Source organism: Pundamilia nyererei, unplaced genomic scaffold (assembly GCF_000239375.1).
Source record: "Pundamilia nyererei isolate P.nyererei 1_Seehausen unplaced genomic scaffold, PunNye1.0 scaffold00168, whole genome shotgun sequence".
NCBI classification, from domain to species: Eukaryota; Metazoa; Chordata; class Actinopteri; order Cichliformes; family Cichlidae; genus Pundamilia; species Pundamilia nyererei.
Genome location: NW_005187569.1, coordinates 74,978 through 88,647, shown reverse-complemented (window position 1 = coordinate 88,647; position 13,670 = coordinate 74,978). Strand labels below are relative to the sequence as shown.

The 13,670-nt window shown below is 41.2% G+C and overlaps 1 protein-coding gene across 1 annotated transcript in view; it reads left to right on the top strand.

Annotated features, from left to right (window-relative positions):
- The first annotated feature begins 3,459 nt into the window (after positions 1-3,459).
- The window catches only part of b3gat2 (beta-1,3-glucuronyltransferase 2 (glucuronosyltransferase S)), a 63,608-nt gene continuing 53,397 nt past the window's right edge, over positions 3,460-13,670 (top strand). Inside the window, exon 1 of the mRNA XM_005745844.1 lies at positions 3,460-4,525. Within this exon, the coding sequence (XP_005745901.1) occupies positions 3,992-4,525 (534 nt within the window). The 5' untranslated portion in view covers positions 3,460-3,991. The remainder of the gene's footprint in view (positions 4,526-13,670) is intronic.

Below are 13,670 nucleotides of genomic sequence, written 5' to 3'. Positions count from 1 at the left end.
GTGCAATCTATGACAGCAGCTTTTAAAAGACAACAAGTATGATTATTTTGTACAATTGCACAAATTTGATAATTGTTCCAGGGAAGATAATCCAAGATTTACATTTACAATCCCCAGAACAAACACCTGAGATGGGTCGTCCATCTGATTTCAAAGTCCTGTCTTTCCTCTTTGTTGGCTACTAATAACATCTGAAGCAATCAAAGTGATCCCATTTAAAATGACATCCTGCTTGATGCATCGTCCTCGTTTCCAAATTGCTCAGTGTGTGTGAACAGATGGAAGAACATGCAATCAAAGTTGATAAAGCATGACAATTTAATTCTGGAATAGAGCCTATTAAACAACTTGCTATCACCACATCAGTGTCTTAAAAGTGATTTGTCATTGAGTAAGCCCATCACTTGGTTTTCACTCAAATCACCGAGCATGAGATTGATTAAGCCTCCAAAAGTAATTTTGTTTGAGAACAATGTAATATCCAATAGCGCACAGTGCTATCAAGTATCCCTGCTTTTCACTGCCCCTCCTTAAACATGAGCGCTCCAGTGTTGCTATCTAGACCAAACAATCAAAGGTGCTTTCATCCTGTGAACATATAAGCTTGTTTGCCTGCAATTACTTTGGTGTGAACCAACTCAATTAACGTGGCTCAGTGGTTTCTCCTTTCTTTTCTTTCCGACAGATCTCTTGATCCATGGTGTGTGCATTAATTAACCATCAATGATTAGCTTCTCAACTGAAGTGGAGAACACCAGTTAGTTGGAAAGCTGCTGGACTAAATGTGCTTCAAGGACCTTTAAATGGATCTGCAATAAACCACTGACTCATAATCCAGCTCTTCTTAGATAAACTTGATGTGAGATGTTCCACTGTAGTTAACTTTGCCCTTGTAAAATCAGATAGGTGGTAATAACACTAGAGAGGTGAGAGTTTGTAATGAATATCTTGATTGGTTGTTTCCAGCACAACATCTTTGGCCTTCTGGCTTTAGGCGTTTGTGTTGGACGGCATCAAACACAAACAGTCTGTTGTGTAGAGAGTGCAGAGCATGAAAATGAACTCGATTTTCCAGCCTGTCTGTGTTTACACCGTCACCTGTGGGCACAAGTTATGTGTAATGACCTAAAGTAGAAGAATGCAAATTCAGGTGGAGGAAATGACATTCCTCTGAGTAGTGACTGTGCCCAGCATTGGTCACTTTGATTATGACTCTTGGCTGACTTGGGAACACCTTTGTGGCACCCTGGAAAAGTTGAAGGAGTAAATTTGGGCTCTTAATGATTTCCTTGGACTGTTTGTTTCCCAGGATGGAACGATTTTACGTCATATGTCTGTGTAGGTTCTCAGTCATCCATGTCATTCCAAGCTCCTTAGATTGTACCGCATATATCTTTAATATCTTCAGAAAACAAGATGTGGGAGCATAAAGGTGAATTTATTTAGGATTTTCTGTAATCCACACAGGATTCAATGTGTACATATAATTATTTGGTTAGCAAGTTGCACGTCTGACAGACACTTTCATTTACAGGCTCCTGGCATAATTTTGGATGTTCGACCACTCTTCTTGGTGGAATTAGCAGGATTTACTAATATTAGCTGGTTTCCTGGCAGGGACCTGGCTCTTAAACATAGTCCACAAATTTTCAATAGGGTTGAGGTCAGTGCTTTGGGAAGGCCAATCCAGAAACTTAATGGACCATTTCTAAACAACTGCAAATTCCAGAATTATCCATTTAAAAAACTGAACATGAGGAAGAAAATATTCAGATTATTTCACCAGTTTGCTGAGATCTGGAAGAAGACCCAAACTGTCCCCTCAGATGACAGATGACTGGTTAGGATGTTCAGGAACAACCCATGAATCACTAAGGATTAAGCCTGCCACTGCAAACAGCTGGAACACCAGCGTCAAAAAGTTTCACATGACCACAGACTGTGAGGGTGCCAACCAAGAAAGAAGCCCCTGCTCCAAAACGGACATCTTTAAGCTTGACTTAAAGTTGCAGCAGCTCACAGAGACAGGTTTTATGGTCAGACCAAATGAACATTTCTGATCGGTGGTTTGTAGCTGTTTTAGAAGGAAAAGATTAATAATGTTTTTGTGCTTATGAGAACATCAAACAAGACAAAGTTATCCTGTTTAATGTGTATTCATTTGCTGAGGCCAATAGTAGTTTTCCACCCCAGCTCCCCATGTCACTCAGGCCGGGACTCTATCTGGCTGCTGTTGTGGCGCCTCGCGCTGAGGTCTTATTGACCTGTGAGGTAAGCAGCTTTAAAATATCAGAACAGTGTCATGTTAAGTTGGTAGACTGAGCAAAGCCCAAATAGGAAACATGATTTACTTGAGTTTTTTTTAAAATACAAAATAATAAAATTTGATATTACTCTGCAAATCTGAGAGCAGATATAGCACAAATCCTTGTAGCATCTAATTTAGCATGGATTGCATGTGTTACAGCCCCTCAATCCTCCATGTTTCCAGTGTTCAGAAGTAGACTGGAGTTCATGCATTTTTTTTAAATCCCTGCACTCCTTTGCATTTGACACTTCACTGCCAGGTGGTCCTATTTTCTCCAAAGCCATACCAGTCAATAAATAATATTTTTCTATGACAATAACAAGATTCTGCAAGTCTTTGGTTTGAAAAGTGGCAGAGCAGAAAATCTACTCCTGTACAAATGATCTCCATTTTTATTAAACGGAATGACTATTATTCCTTGGTGCCAAAGGGAAAGGAACATCAACAGATCATCACAGTGTAGAGGCTGGAAGCATCATTAGATTAACCTTCTGGGTGTCCTGTGGTGAAATATGATCACTGGGCCTCTAATGACGGTCGCAATGAATAGCAGATCTATTACTTCCCAAGCATCAACCGATACTGAAGCGATTAGATGACAAATCCACTGACAGAATATCAATCAGGAAATATTTCATGACAGATTATGAACTGTCAGCGCGCCTCTAAGATTTTACTATTACACTATTCATACTATTACTATTCTGACGGGTTGTTTTTGTTTTTTAGCGGTTACAAAAAGATAAGAGGTGAAGTCTGTTTTTTCTTCTTTATTTTTATTTGACATGCACATTTTTATGCACTAAACGGCCAGTTAAAGAAAATAGGTGGTAGATCGAAATCATTTTATGAAGCCTCAAAATGTTCATTATGTCGATTTGTAAAATGATTTTGTCTCTTTAACTCCTTCATGGTGTCCCACGGGTCCACATATCAAGTCCTTCTATTTTATCTTGGAGAAACTGGGCTTGACAAGCACAGCATGAGAAACACAACCTGCGCTGTCTCTTCTCCGGGTGTCTCAGTGTGAGCTGGGTTAATTCTCAGCGGACACTGACGCGCACAAGGTCTCTCTCGCTCTCCCTCCCGCTCTCTCTCTTTCTCTCTCCCTCCCGAGGTTCCCTCCTCTATCCCGCTTCTCCTCCTCTGCACCTGCTCCTCCCCTCCTGCCTTATTATCCTCAGACTCGGAGCAGCGCTCCTTCGTCCTCGCCAAGTGATGCTCCTCGTCTGCCCGCATCACCTACATCACTGGTTTATCACAGCGCGCTCCAGGTACGGCTGCTCCGGCTCGTTTTGTTTTTTCTTTTCTCTACTGAAAACAAGCACTGAAGAACGAGTGATGGGAATTTAACCAGGTTTCCGTGAGAGAGCAAGAGAGCTGGAGGAGGGTAGGAGGACGAAGAAGCACGCAAGTCCCATCCGAGAGAAGAGGAGGGGGAAGAGGAGGAGTAGTGGAGACCGGAGAGACGGTCCCGCCGGGACAGGGGGGAGAGCGGCGGAGGATTGTGTGCTTTACATAGTTTGCAATGGACTCAGCACGCTGCTGTGTGCGGGCGGGTTGTTGGGAATCAGCTCAGTGGATGTAAGGGAAGAGCTTCTTGGAGTTGCGGTCGGTCGTTCTTCGCCTTTCCGTTTGCGATGGAGTGAGAAAGACCGCGCGCACGGCAACTTCATACCAGCCATGAAATCTGTGTTTTTCAGCCGTTTCTTCATCCTGCTGCCCTGGGTCCTCATCGTCATCATTATGATTGATATCGACAGTAAAAGAACGATCCGGGCTCCAGCAGCCGGTCGGACCGGCAAGACGCAGCGAGCCGTCCGAACCGGCGCACCGGGGATTGGTGGCTCTCAGAACCAGTCCGCCCTGCCGATTATCTACGCCATCACTCCCACTTACGGCCGTCCTGTGCAGAAAGCGGAGCTCACCCGACTGTCCCACGCCTTCCGTCAGGTGCCCCGCTTCCACTGGATCGTAGTGGAGGACTCGACTGCGCGCACGGAGCTGGTTGCGCGGTTCTTGGCCCGGTGCGGGGTGCCGTATACCCACCTACATGTGTTCACTCCCCGGAGGTTCAAGCGCGCCGGGATGCCACGCGCCACCGAACAGAGGAATGCGGCTCTGACTTGGCTCCGGCAACACCGGAGCAGGCGGGACTCCGGTGTGGTTTTCTTCGCGGATGATGACAACACGTACAGCCTGGAGCTGTTTGAGGAGGTAATGCCTTGCCTTTGTTGTCACTTTGCGTCATAGTTATCTTTCATCACAAGAGTATCGTGAGTGTGGAGTGGGTCTGCAGAAGTGTGGAGTAGCATCTCTGACTTTTCTCCACTAAAATCTGTCGTTCTACGTTTGCATGACAACAACATCCACACAGCTCTATCTCCGTAATATAAACTTTTAAATACTACGTAACTACTGCGTTGATTTGTCACCTGATATCTGTGTATTACCTAGGTTTGATGTGAGCTCCTTTACTCAGTACATCTTCACTCTCAGGGTAAAAATCCGACTGTCTTTGCGCCAAGCCCTGAAAGGTCACAGGAATTCCCCCTAGTGGTGTTACTGCAAAGGAATTCAAGCCTTCACAAATAGAAGTCCCCCAGTTGTCTGTGTAGGTTCTCAGTCATCCTTGGAAAGAAAAGCAACTTTAGTGAAGAAGCTTCTCTGATGAGAGGTGAAACACCTTTAGAAAACTTAAAGAAGTCCAGTCGCTTTTCTTTCCAAGCTCTTTAAATCCTCCAGTTCTTCATGTTGACAGGATCCCACTGGTAAACACCCTGCCTGAGCTTCAGACCCCAGTCTTCCTCAGTCTTAGATAAAATGGTAAAACTGCTCTGGTTTTAAGCGATTGTGTCCAAAATGAGAGAGACTTTACCAAATGATGAAAATGAACGAGATGAAAAGAAAGGAGTAAAGACAAGGATGGGAAGACGGAGAGTTGAGAAGAATGAATGGAGACTGTGGTGCTGCAGTCTTCTGTCTGTTAGCCCTGAATTAATTTAGTTAGCTCTGGATTTTTTTGGAGCTCTTTGAGAGTTATTTTGAATTTCAGGAAGGTGTACTTTTTTAATTACTTAGATGGATATGAACATTAAATATTTCATATAATCTCATGTAAAATGCTCTGAGGCAATATTTCCCCTAATAAGAGGCACTGAAAATCGAACTGCATTGACTAGATGTGGACTGCAAAGCAGACCTAATGATATGCCAGTACTGACCTTCTCGACTAGTAGAGTGATACCTCCATACAGAACAACATCTACATCCCAGAGTGTGCTGATGCATGACTGTTGTTTGTATCTTTGGGAGTTTCTTTTAACAGGCATGCTTAAAGTAAAGCCTGGGTGTATTCCTTTAACAAAGTGCGTAGGTAATGAAGACAAAAACAGCAGAAGCATAATAAGCAATAAAACAGTCCTCTCATAAATGAGAGTCTGGAAGAATGCCTCTAATTGCCCCTCTCGCTGATTACTGCCCATCACTGATAACTGACTGCAAATCTAAAATTACTTTAGTTTGTACCAGTAATGAAATTTTAGAAGGCAGAGCATTGTGAAGTAAATTCAGAATAGTGCAACTCTATATACACACATGCGTTTGTATATTGATTTTCTCTATCTGAACATTTCCTGGCACGCTGCAGAATTTAAAAAACAAATGTATGTTTACTTAGAAAGGCTTTTCCTGTATCCATCACTACCACTGCCCGTCACAATTTCCTGAAGCCCTTCATGTAGTTCTGAATTGCTTTTTTCTGTGGCAAACAGTCCAAGCTCCAAAAGCACACAATTTGCAATGATGTAAAATCTATTAAAAACAAACAAATATTCACATTTCAGATCCAAGCAACAGTTAATTTTGCTCAATAAATTATTTAGTGAAGGTTAATAAATTAGTAAAAATATTTGTAGAGTAATTTTCTGTAATTTGTGCTCATTATTTACACCATACAGAATTTTAAACAAAATAAATAAACAGAAAAAAAACTAGAACTGCAAACACGTCGAGAAATATCCTCATTTCTAAACAATATATTGTTATAAGTGCAGAAGTCAGGCCTATTTAATTGAAATTCGAACCTGACTAATACCAATGCCAAAATATGGTGATTTAAAAATCCAATGTGCCACATGACACACACACACACACACACACACACACACACACACACACACACACACACACACACACACACACACACACACACACGTGTGTGTGTTCTTTCATAGACAGGAAACAAACAGATTTCCCTAATATTTGTTATGTATACTTATTCACTTGTTCACTTGCTCTGCCCATCTCTCTTGGAACAACTGATTGTTGTCTGTGGGAATCCAACTGTGTTTTCCGAACAGGGACGTGGTAGAGTGTCCCCTAGTGGACAGAATATGCAATGTTTTTTCTTCATTATTTATTTTTTAATCTTTATTTATTGAAATCGTTCAAATGCCGATAAAGTAGAGCAGCTAACATCTGTAAATCAGAAGTTACAGTTAAACTACTGATTCAAAGTGCACATATTTGCATACAGAGCAGCACTGAAAAAGCTGAAAGGCTAACATTGTAGATTAGAGGAACAAGGACAAGAGTGAGTGGTTGACTTATTGATCTATTGGACACTCACAGTGCCAACACAGTCTTCAAACTGATGGACCTAACCACCAGGTATGCAAAGGTTCAGGTACAGACTTGTTTCAGAAGAGCAGTGACGTGATTAGGCTTCCTTCTTTAGACGATTGTCCAAATAAGTTCACCATCCAAGACATAAACATTAAACACTAAACATAAACGTTGTTGGAATGTTCAAAGGGCCAATAAATCCAATACAGCAGAAGTAATTATTTACATCACTTAAGAGCATAGAAATTCTAATATAACAACAATAACATGCTGACTTTAGAAAGCACTCCCCTCTGTTGCTTACTCAATGGTGCACTTGGGCAAAAAATCCACACCATCCTGAGCCCAGAGTACCAAAGTACAGCGTCCTCTGAGTCTCAGTGCTGTATTCGCTGACTTTGGCGGAGTGTAAAGGCCGTCCATTTGATTTGTTGATAGCACATTGTCTTCTCTCTGTCCTCCTTCCTGTTTCATTTCCCAGTCCTCTGTGCAGTTAATGGCCTGTCATAGAGAGATAATAGGCTGTCATACAGCAGTAATAACCTGCAGAAACTGTCCGCAGCTTTAGACTGATGACAGTAACTTTGCTCAGTGGGTGGCAATTTCACATTAGGAAACCTTACATCATTTCAAGAACAAAAATGATTCATGCAACTAAAAAACATTATTTCACTATAAACCTTCAGAAAAATATATCCACTGTGAGATTTTAATATCATGGCAGGCATGCTTTTGTAAATCTAGGTATTAAAGGGTGAATTTAGATGGTCTTAAGCCTTTCATTATACAAGACAACCTTGTGGCTAGAAAGCAATGTCTTCGTAGTGTGACTACACAAAAGTTATACTCTTCATCTTGTTTTATTTCCGCCGCAGTTATGTATGCTAATACTAAAACTGGATCCTTGATCACTCGTCATCATCAATAGTTAATTTTACACACCTGCCTCATAGGGATAGATATAAAATGGGCAGTCAGGGTGTATCTTGTAGTGTTAGAGGTACAGCTGCTTGTCACTGGGCCCTAATGTACAGCTGCTGTATCCTTTGCAATTTCCTACAATTTAGAAAATGCTGTAAATAGTTTCTGATGTGTGCCATTCGTCAGAACGTAGGTGAACAACACAAAAACAAAAATGGTATGTTCTGACAGCAAAGTGTTAGGGGCATCAGCAATGATGACTAACACCTCACAGGGTTAAAAATGTGCTAAATTAGACACAGGGTGCCTATTGACATATTGTATATCATTATTCATGCACACAGTTGGAAATGAACTTTTTCAAATCTCTATCTGTCCTCACTGGTAACAGAAGGAAAGGACAATTTAAACCCATCCTTTGCTGTGAGACATTGGGACTAACTTCTTTCTCCATCTTTCAAAAGGCAAACAGGTTTTTTGACTGGTAACAACTGGCCCTTTTTATTTTATCCCTACTTCCAAGCGTGTCTATGCTACATTTTTCATTGTTGTTGGTCAAATATTATCAAGACATACACATTGATTAGGACGTCACTTTATGTTATGTTTATCTTTCCTGGAGGACAAACTATGTAATGGGCACATGTCTGGAATAAGCTAATATTTGGCCTGACAAATATAGGCGTTTTATTTGCTGAGCTTCTTAACAGCAGTGGCTGAGTGATTACAGTGAGCAGTTACCTTTCATTATAGATAAGTAAATATTATAGATAAGCCATGGAATTAATGTACTATACTTAGAGTGAAGAAAATCCAAACTTAATGCATTTTTGAATGAACAAAACTAGACTGAAAAATGAGAAAAAAAGTAAAAGTATTGCTGTTCTCGTGTCTTTCTTTAAGAATTCAAATTTAACAGCCTCTGCTAAAAATGACATTTTAAAAGCAAATAATGATTTTCATTGTATGACTTTGTGTATTAACCCACCCACTTATGCACCAGCTCCACAGAGTAGGGGTAATTTTAACATGGAGATGTGTACTTTTCCAAATCCTTCAAGCTGTAAGCTACAGAACAATTATGTAACTGATCATTTATATAATGTATGGTTACTGCTGGTATATTCAGGCTGAATATATAAACCTCATTCAGTATTTTGAGATTAGCCTCTAAACCTGACCATTTTGCATGTGGCTAAAACAAACCCTCCAAACCTCCGTAAACTTTCCATGCCAGCTCTTTAGAGCAGCGTTTCCCAACCACTGTGTCACGGCACACAGGCGTGCCATAAGGAAATGATCCGGTGTGCGATGGAAGATTATCTGGTTCCACCTGATTAGTATTCTAAGCACCTGGCGTGAGTAACGGGCAGAACAATTACATTCTCTTCCACTAGAGGGCAGTGCAACTACTTGCTCTAATTAAATGGGTTGCCAACTGCCAGTAAAACAGAAGAAGAAGAAGATGAAGAACCAGTGAGATAATAGTCACGATGCAGCGCCTAATAGCAATAGATAAATATCTGAAAAGAAAAAGTAGTCGGTCTGAAAATTCCAACCCAGATGAAGGCCCTAGCATGAGTAGTGCTCAAAATGACATTTTTGTTTGGTGGTGTGCCGCGTGATTTTTCTAAAGTGAAGTACCGTATGTGCCGTGGCTCCAAAAGGTTGGGAAACACTGCTTCAGAGAAGCTGAAACAGACATACAAACACAAAATTAGATATTCACATAATCAAGGTTCAGGCCATTACGCACTGAATGTGTTGCGTAAAAACGCCATGAAATTCAGAATTTTCCAGACGTGAACATGCCAGGTAACCTATATAGACACTGAATAATTGCGAAAAATTTGTCCCTCAAAAACACACTGTGAACAAAATGGAGTCGATATCAAGCGATGGTGAGCTAGTCCTGATTTTACTAAACCAAAAACGGGAGAAACTGAGATTCTGGGTTCATCCTGTTCTCAATAGAAGACAGCTGCAGGGAGAATTTCATGGTTTAATCCAGGAGTTGAAGCTGTATCACGGCTGCTTTCGTACACATTTGAGAATGTCAGTACGGCAGTTTGAGTGCTTGTTGAAAGAGTTGGGACCACATCTGAGGAAGAGAGAAATCATTTCAGAGAGGCGATTGTGACACAACAAATGTTCTTCCATGCTGAACTCTGTGGTTGTGTGGTTGATGAGATGTGCTTATACACACCTGAAACATCTACAAAATCAGCTTGATCAAAAAAAAAAAAGAAATGTGGCAAATTCTTCCTCCTTATTCTGCTTAATCCCCACAAAATATTTACATGGATTTTATGCCTCTGGTCTATAAATGTGTAAATATGAATTAGGAGTTAGTGTTGGGGTTGTCACTGATGACAACTTGATTTAAGAGGCACAAAGTACGGCATTTCTGACCTACAGTTGTGCAGTGAACAACTGCTGGAGGAAAATCAGCCTCATTGGGTGCTGATTACATGAAAATAACATCCAGGCTGTTATCCTAAAAGAAGCAGGCTACAAACTGTTGCAGAGTACTGAGCGAAATGTGTTACCCCAAACCTGTTCTCCTCCCCCCTTATGAAAAATACATTGGTACCAAGCAAATGTTTAACAGGCCTCCAAAGTGTTTCTCATCTTTCTCCGGCATCACAGTCAAAGCGAGAAGTCAGGTGGAAAAGCATACCATTAAGTCGAGAGCTAAAGGGTGTATTCTTCATTTCTGCACATTAGTCAGGCCTCAGTTTGGCACGGTTTATTACTGCACATGACACGTTCCGGCTCAGTCGCCTCCCAGCACTCAATAGACTGGCAGAAAATGCAAGACTCTGCATTTAATGCCTCCCATACAATTATGGCTTGATTGGCCCTTAACACAGAAGCCTGTTGGTTTCTTCATGTGATTTTGTATTTTTGCCCTTAGAAATCAGTGTGCTGTCGTCATGGGAACGTCCTCTTTCCAGACCATATTTCTTTAGTTTGAATCGCACAGATTTTTGTCTTTAAAAATATCAGAACTTTCAGGTAACTTCTCGTGAGGACAGACAAGCTTGTAAATTGCACGTAAACTTCATTTATACCCACCGTAATGGAATTGTTACAGGGTCTGAAAATCTGTAAGGGGCAGTAAATGAGGATTTGTTTGGGAGTTATTTTAGGAAACTAGTATGCCCCATTGCACAATGGTAGGATCTCTCTGGTTGAGGGAAAATCAAGAGGGGCCAAGGGGATTTTAATTTGGCTATCCATTAATGAGAAGTAGCACTGTACTGCACTCAACAAATTGATATGTGAGATCTGGGATTGCATTGACATTGCTAAAAGGATGTCCAATCATAGAATCAGCTACGTTTTAAGTCCTACGTTGTTCTTTGGAAATTTCCTGTTGACTCATAAAGTAATCAGTTTAATGTTAAATGTTTCCTCTGCGATAGGCTTTTTGCGTTTTGTAGGATTTATCTAGAGCCTTGGAAATGAAACTGGCAGAGGCACAGGCCAGAAATCAAGATAATATGATCAAGCCTTGTTGATGATATAAACCCAAACCCTGTGTTTTAGTCGACAACAGAAAGAACTTTTGTTTTAAAAAGGTGTTGAGGTTTACCTAATCTGTATTATCCTTTAAAAGCATGCTCGTAATATTAATATGTAAATTGTTCATTTAAACATACTCACCAATAAATCCAGTATTTCAAGCCTAACCCCTTCTTTCTCTGGGTGAGTTTCTTGGTGCACAGACCGTCAGCATTAGCTGCGTAACAAGCAATCAGGAAAATTAAGCTGTGCCATTTATTTTTTTTCCTCCACTCTCCATTCCTGAAAAGCTGACTCTGGGGATGGAGGCTTTTTCAGCTGACGGCAGTATGGCAGAGCTGTTTGATTCAGCTGCAGCAACCTGTCAGCCAAGCAAGACTTTCGTCAGACCTGTTTTGAATAATTGAACTCCCCTGGCCTCGAGAGCTCCATAGCATTCACAGCAACTATTTTCTGGAGCAGCTACTGTAGGAAACAGTGCTGAAGTGTGACTCAGGAACACCTTTCTTGGATGGTTCCATACCCGGGTTTAGTAGTTCTGTGGATGGAAGATTTTTTGAATTTTGAATCAGATGGTTCATTCTCTAAATACTTTTAATTTTTTTGAAAGCTCATCTTTAAATGATTCCAGATTTTCTTTATACTTTGATGTGGTATTTGTTTTTCCTTCTCTCACATGTTTTACATCCCACTGGGGAGTCAGTTTGATGGTCAGTAATGATGTTTTCACTGGAAACATCCCAAAGACACACATATATAACCATCCAATATATCTGATCACATCACACAGCAGACTCCAGCCTGCGAGCGGCAAGCTGATGAGGAGGCAGCACAAAGAGAAACTGGTGGGATAAAGGAACCAGAGGGAAATGGGAAATTCAATTTCCTCTAACCCATATGAGCAATTATCATAATTACATAGTGTAGTGGGAGAAGCGAGGGGTGGCAGGGTTGTAATGTCAGGGAAGTGAAGCAGAAAGGAGACAAACCCTGCAGAGAGAAATTGTCCGTGGTAGGGTCGGTGAGAGGATAAGGAGGGTGGAGGGAGGAAGGTGGTGGAAAAGCTGAAGGCTTTTAAGGGCCAATGTAAGTGTAAAAAAGTGTTATGCACCAGCTCTCTGCTTATTTCCACTGCCTTTTTTATCTGAATTGTCAGTTTGACGAAACACCCTCCCCGTGCTCTCTACTCCCTCATCAAATCTCCTGCATTCTCTTATTCACCAGGGTGTGTAACAATGACTGGGATGCATCCACGCTGAACAGAAGCTGTTTTATTTGGAGATAAATATTTTTCTATGATTTCATAGTTTCATCATAGTTTAGAATATATCTACTGGTAATATTGTATAATGTCACAGAAATATTGAAATTGAATTTTGGTTAGCAAAGATTGATGTGATGGTTTTTTTAGCACCTGTATGTGAGGATGTTGGTAACAGTGGGATGTTTGATGATGCGTTGCATTGTTGCAGTCATGGAGGTTCGTGGATAATTTTATCTGCTAATTCAACATATTGATCACTGGCTGGTGTCCTTCCCTCAGGATGTGTTCAACATTAGAAGGAGCGTTGAAGGACATAGTCCAAGCTTTTGGAAAGTAGGCTTATTTGCATTCTTTCAGAGAAACATCCATCTGATTTATTTGTGTTAACACCAGTGTTGGGACTAACGCGTTATAGTAACTACGTTATTATTGTGGTAACGAGCACGGTAACTAGTTATTATGCCAAAATCAGGAATGCGTTAGTCGTTACTGGGATTTAGATAGGGTCGTTACTCGTTACTTCGTGTGGTGGCTATCGCGGAGCTTCCACAGATTCAGTAACATTAGCAAGTGGTGGAGGTCAGCAGGTGGAGGAGGGAAAGGGGAGGCAGGAGGAGGAGGAGAGATCCGAGGCAGCCGCTGGTCCGAGTGTCAGGTGAACTGAACTTCAGGTAAGAAGTTATGACCTGCAGTCTATCTGGGTCAGATATGAACCAAGTTTAGGTGGAGTTTATTTTCGTTATGCTGACTTTTTCCGTACTGCGTACTAGCTAGCATGACGGAGTTTCTATACAGCTGGGTGGTGCTATGATGTTACTGATGTTGAACTTTATTTTGTTCATAAGGTTAGTTAGTAGAGTTGCCAACCGTCCCGTAAAAAATAGAATCGTCTCGTATTCAGAGAAAATATTAGAACAAAGAACACTTCTCCAACATGTGGCAAGGACTCCAGACCATTACAGACTACAGGACCACCAAACCCTCCCCCGCATCCTCTGATGTCTCCTTCCTCAACGAGCTCAA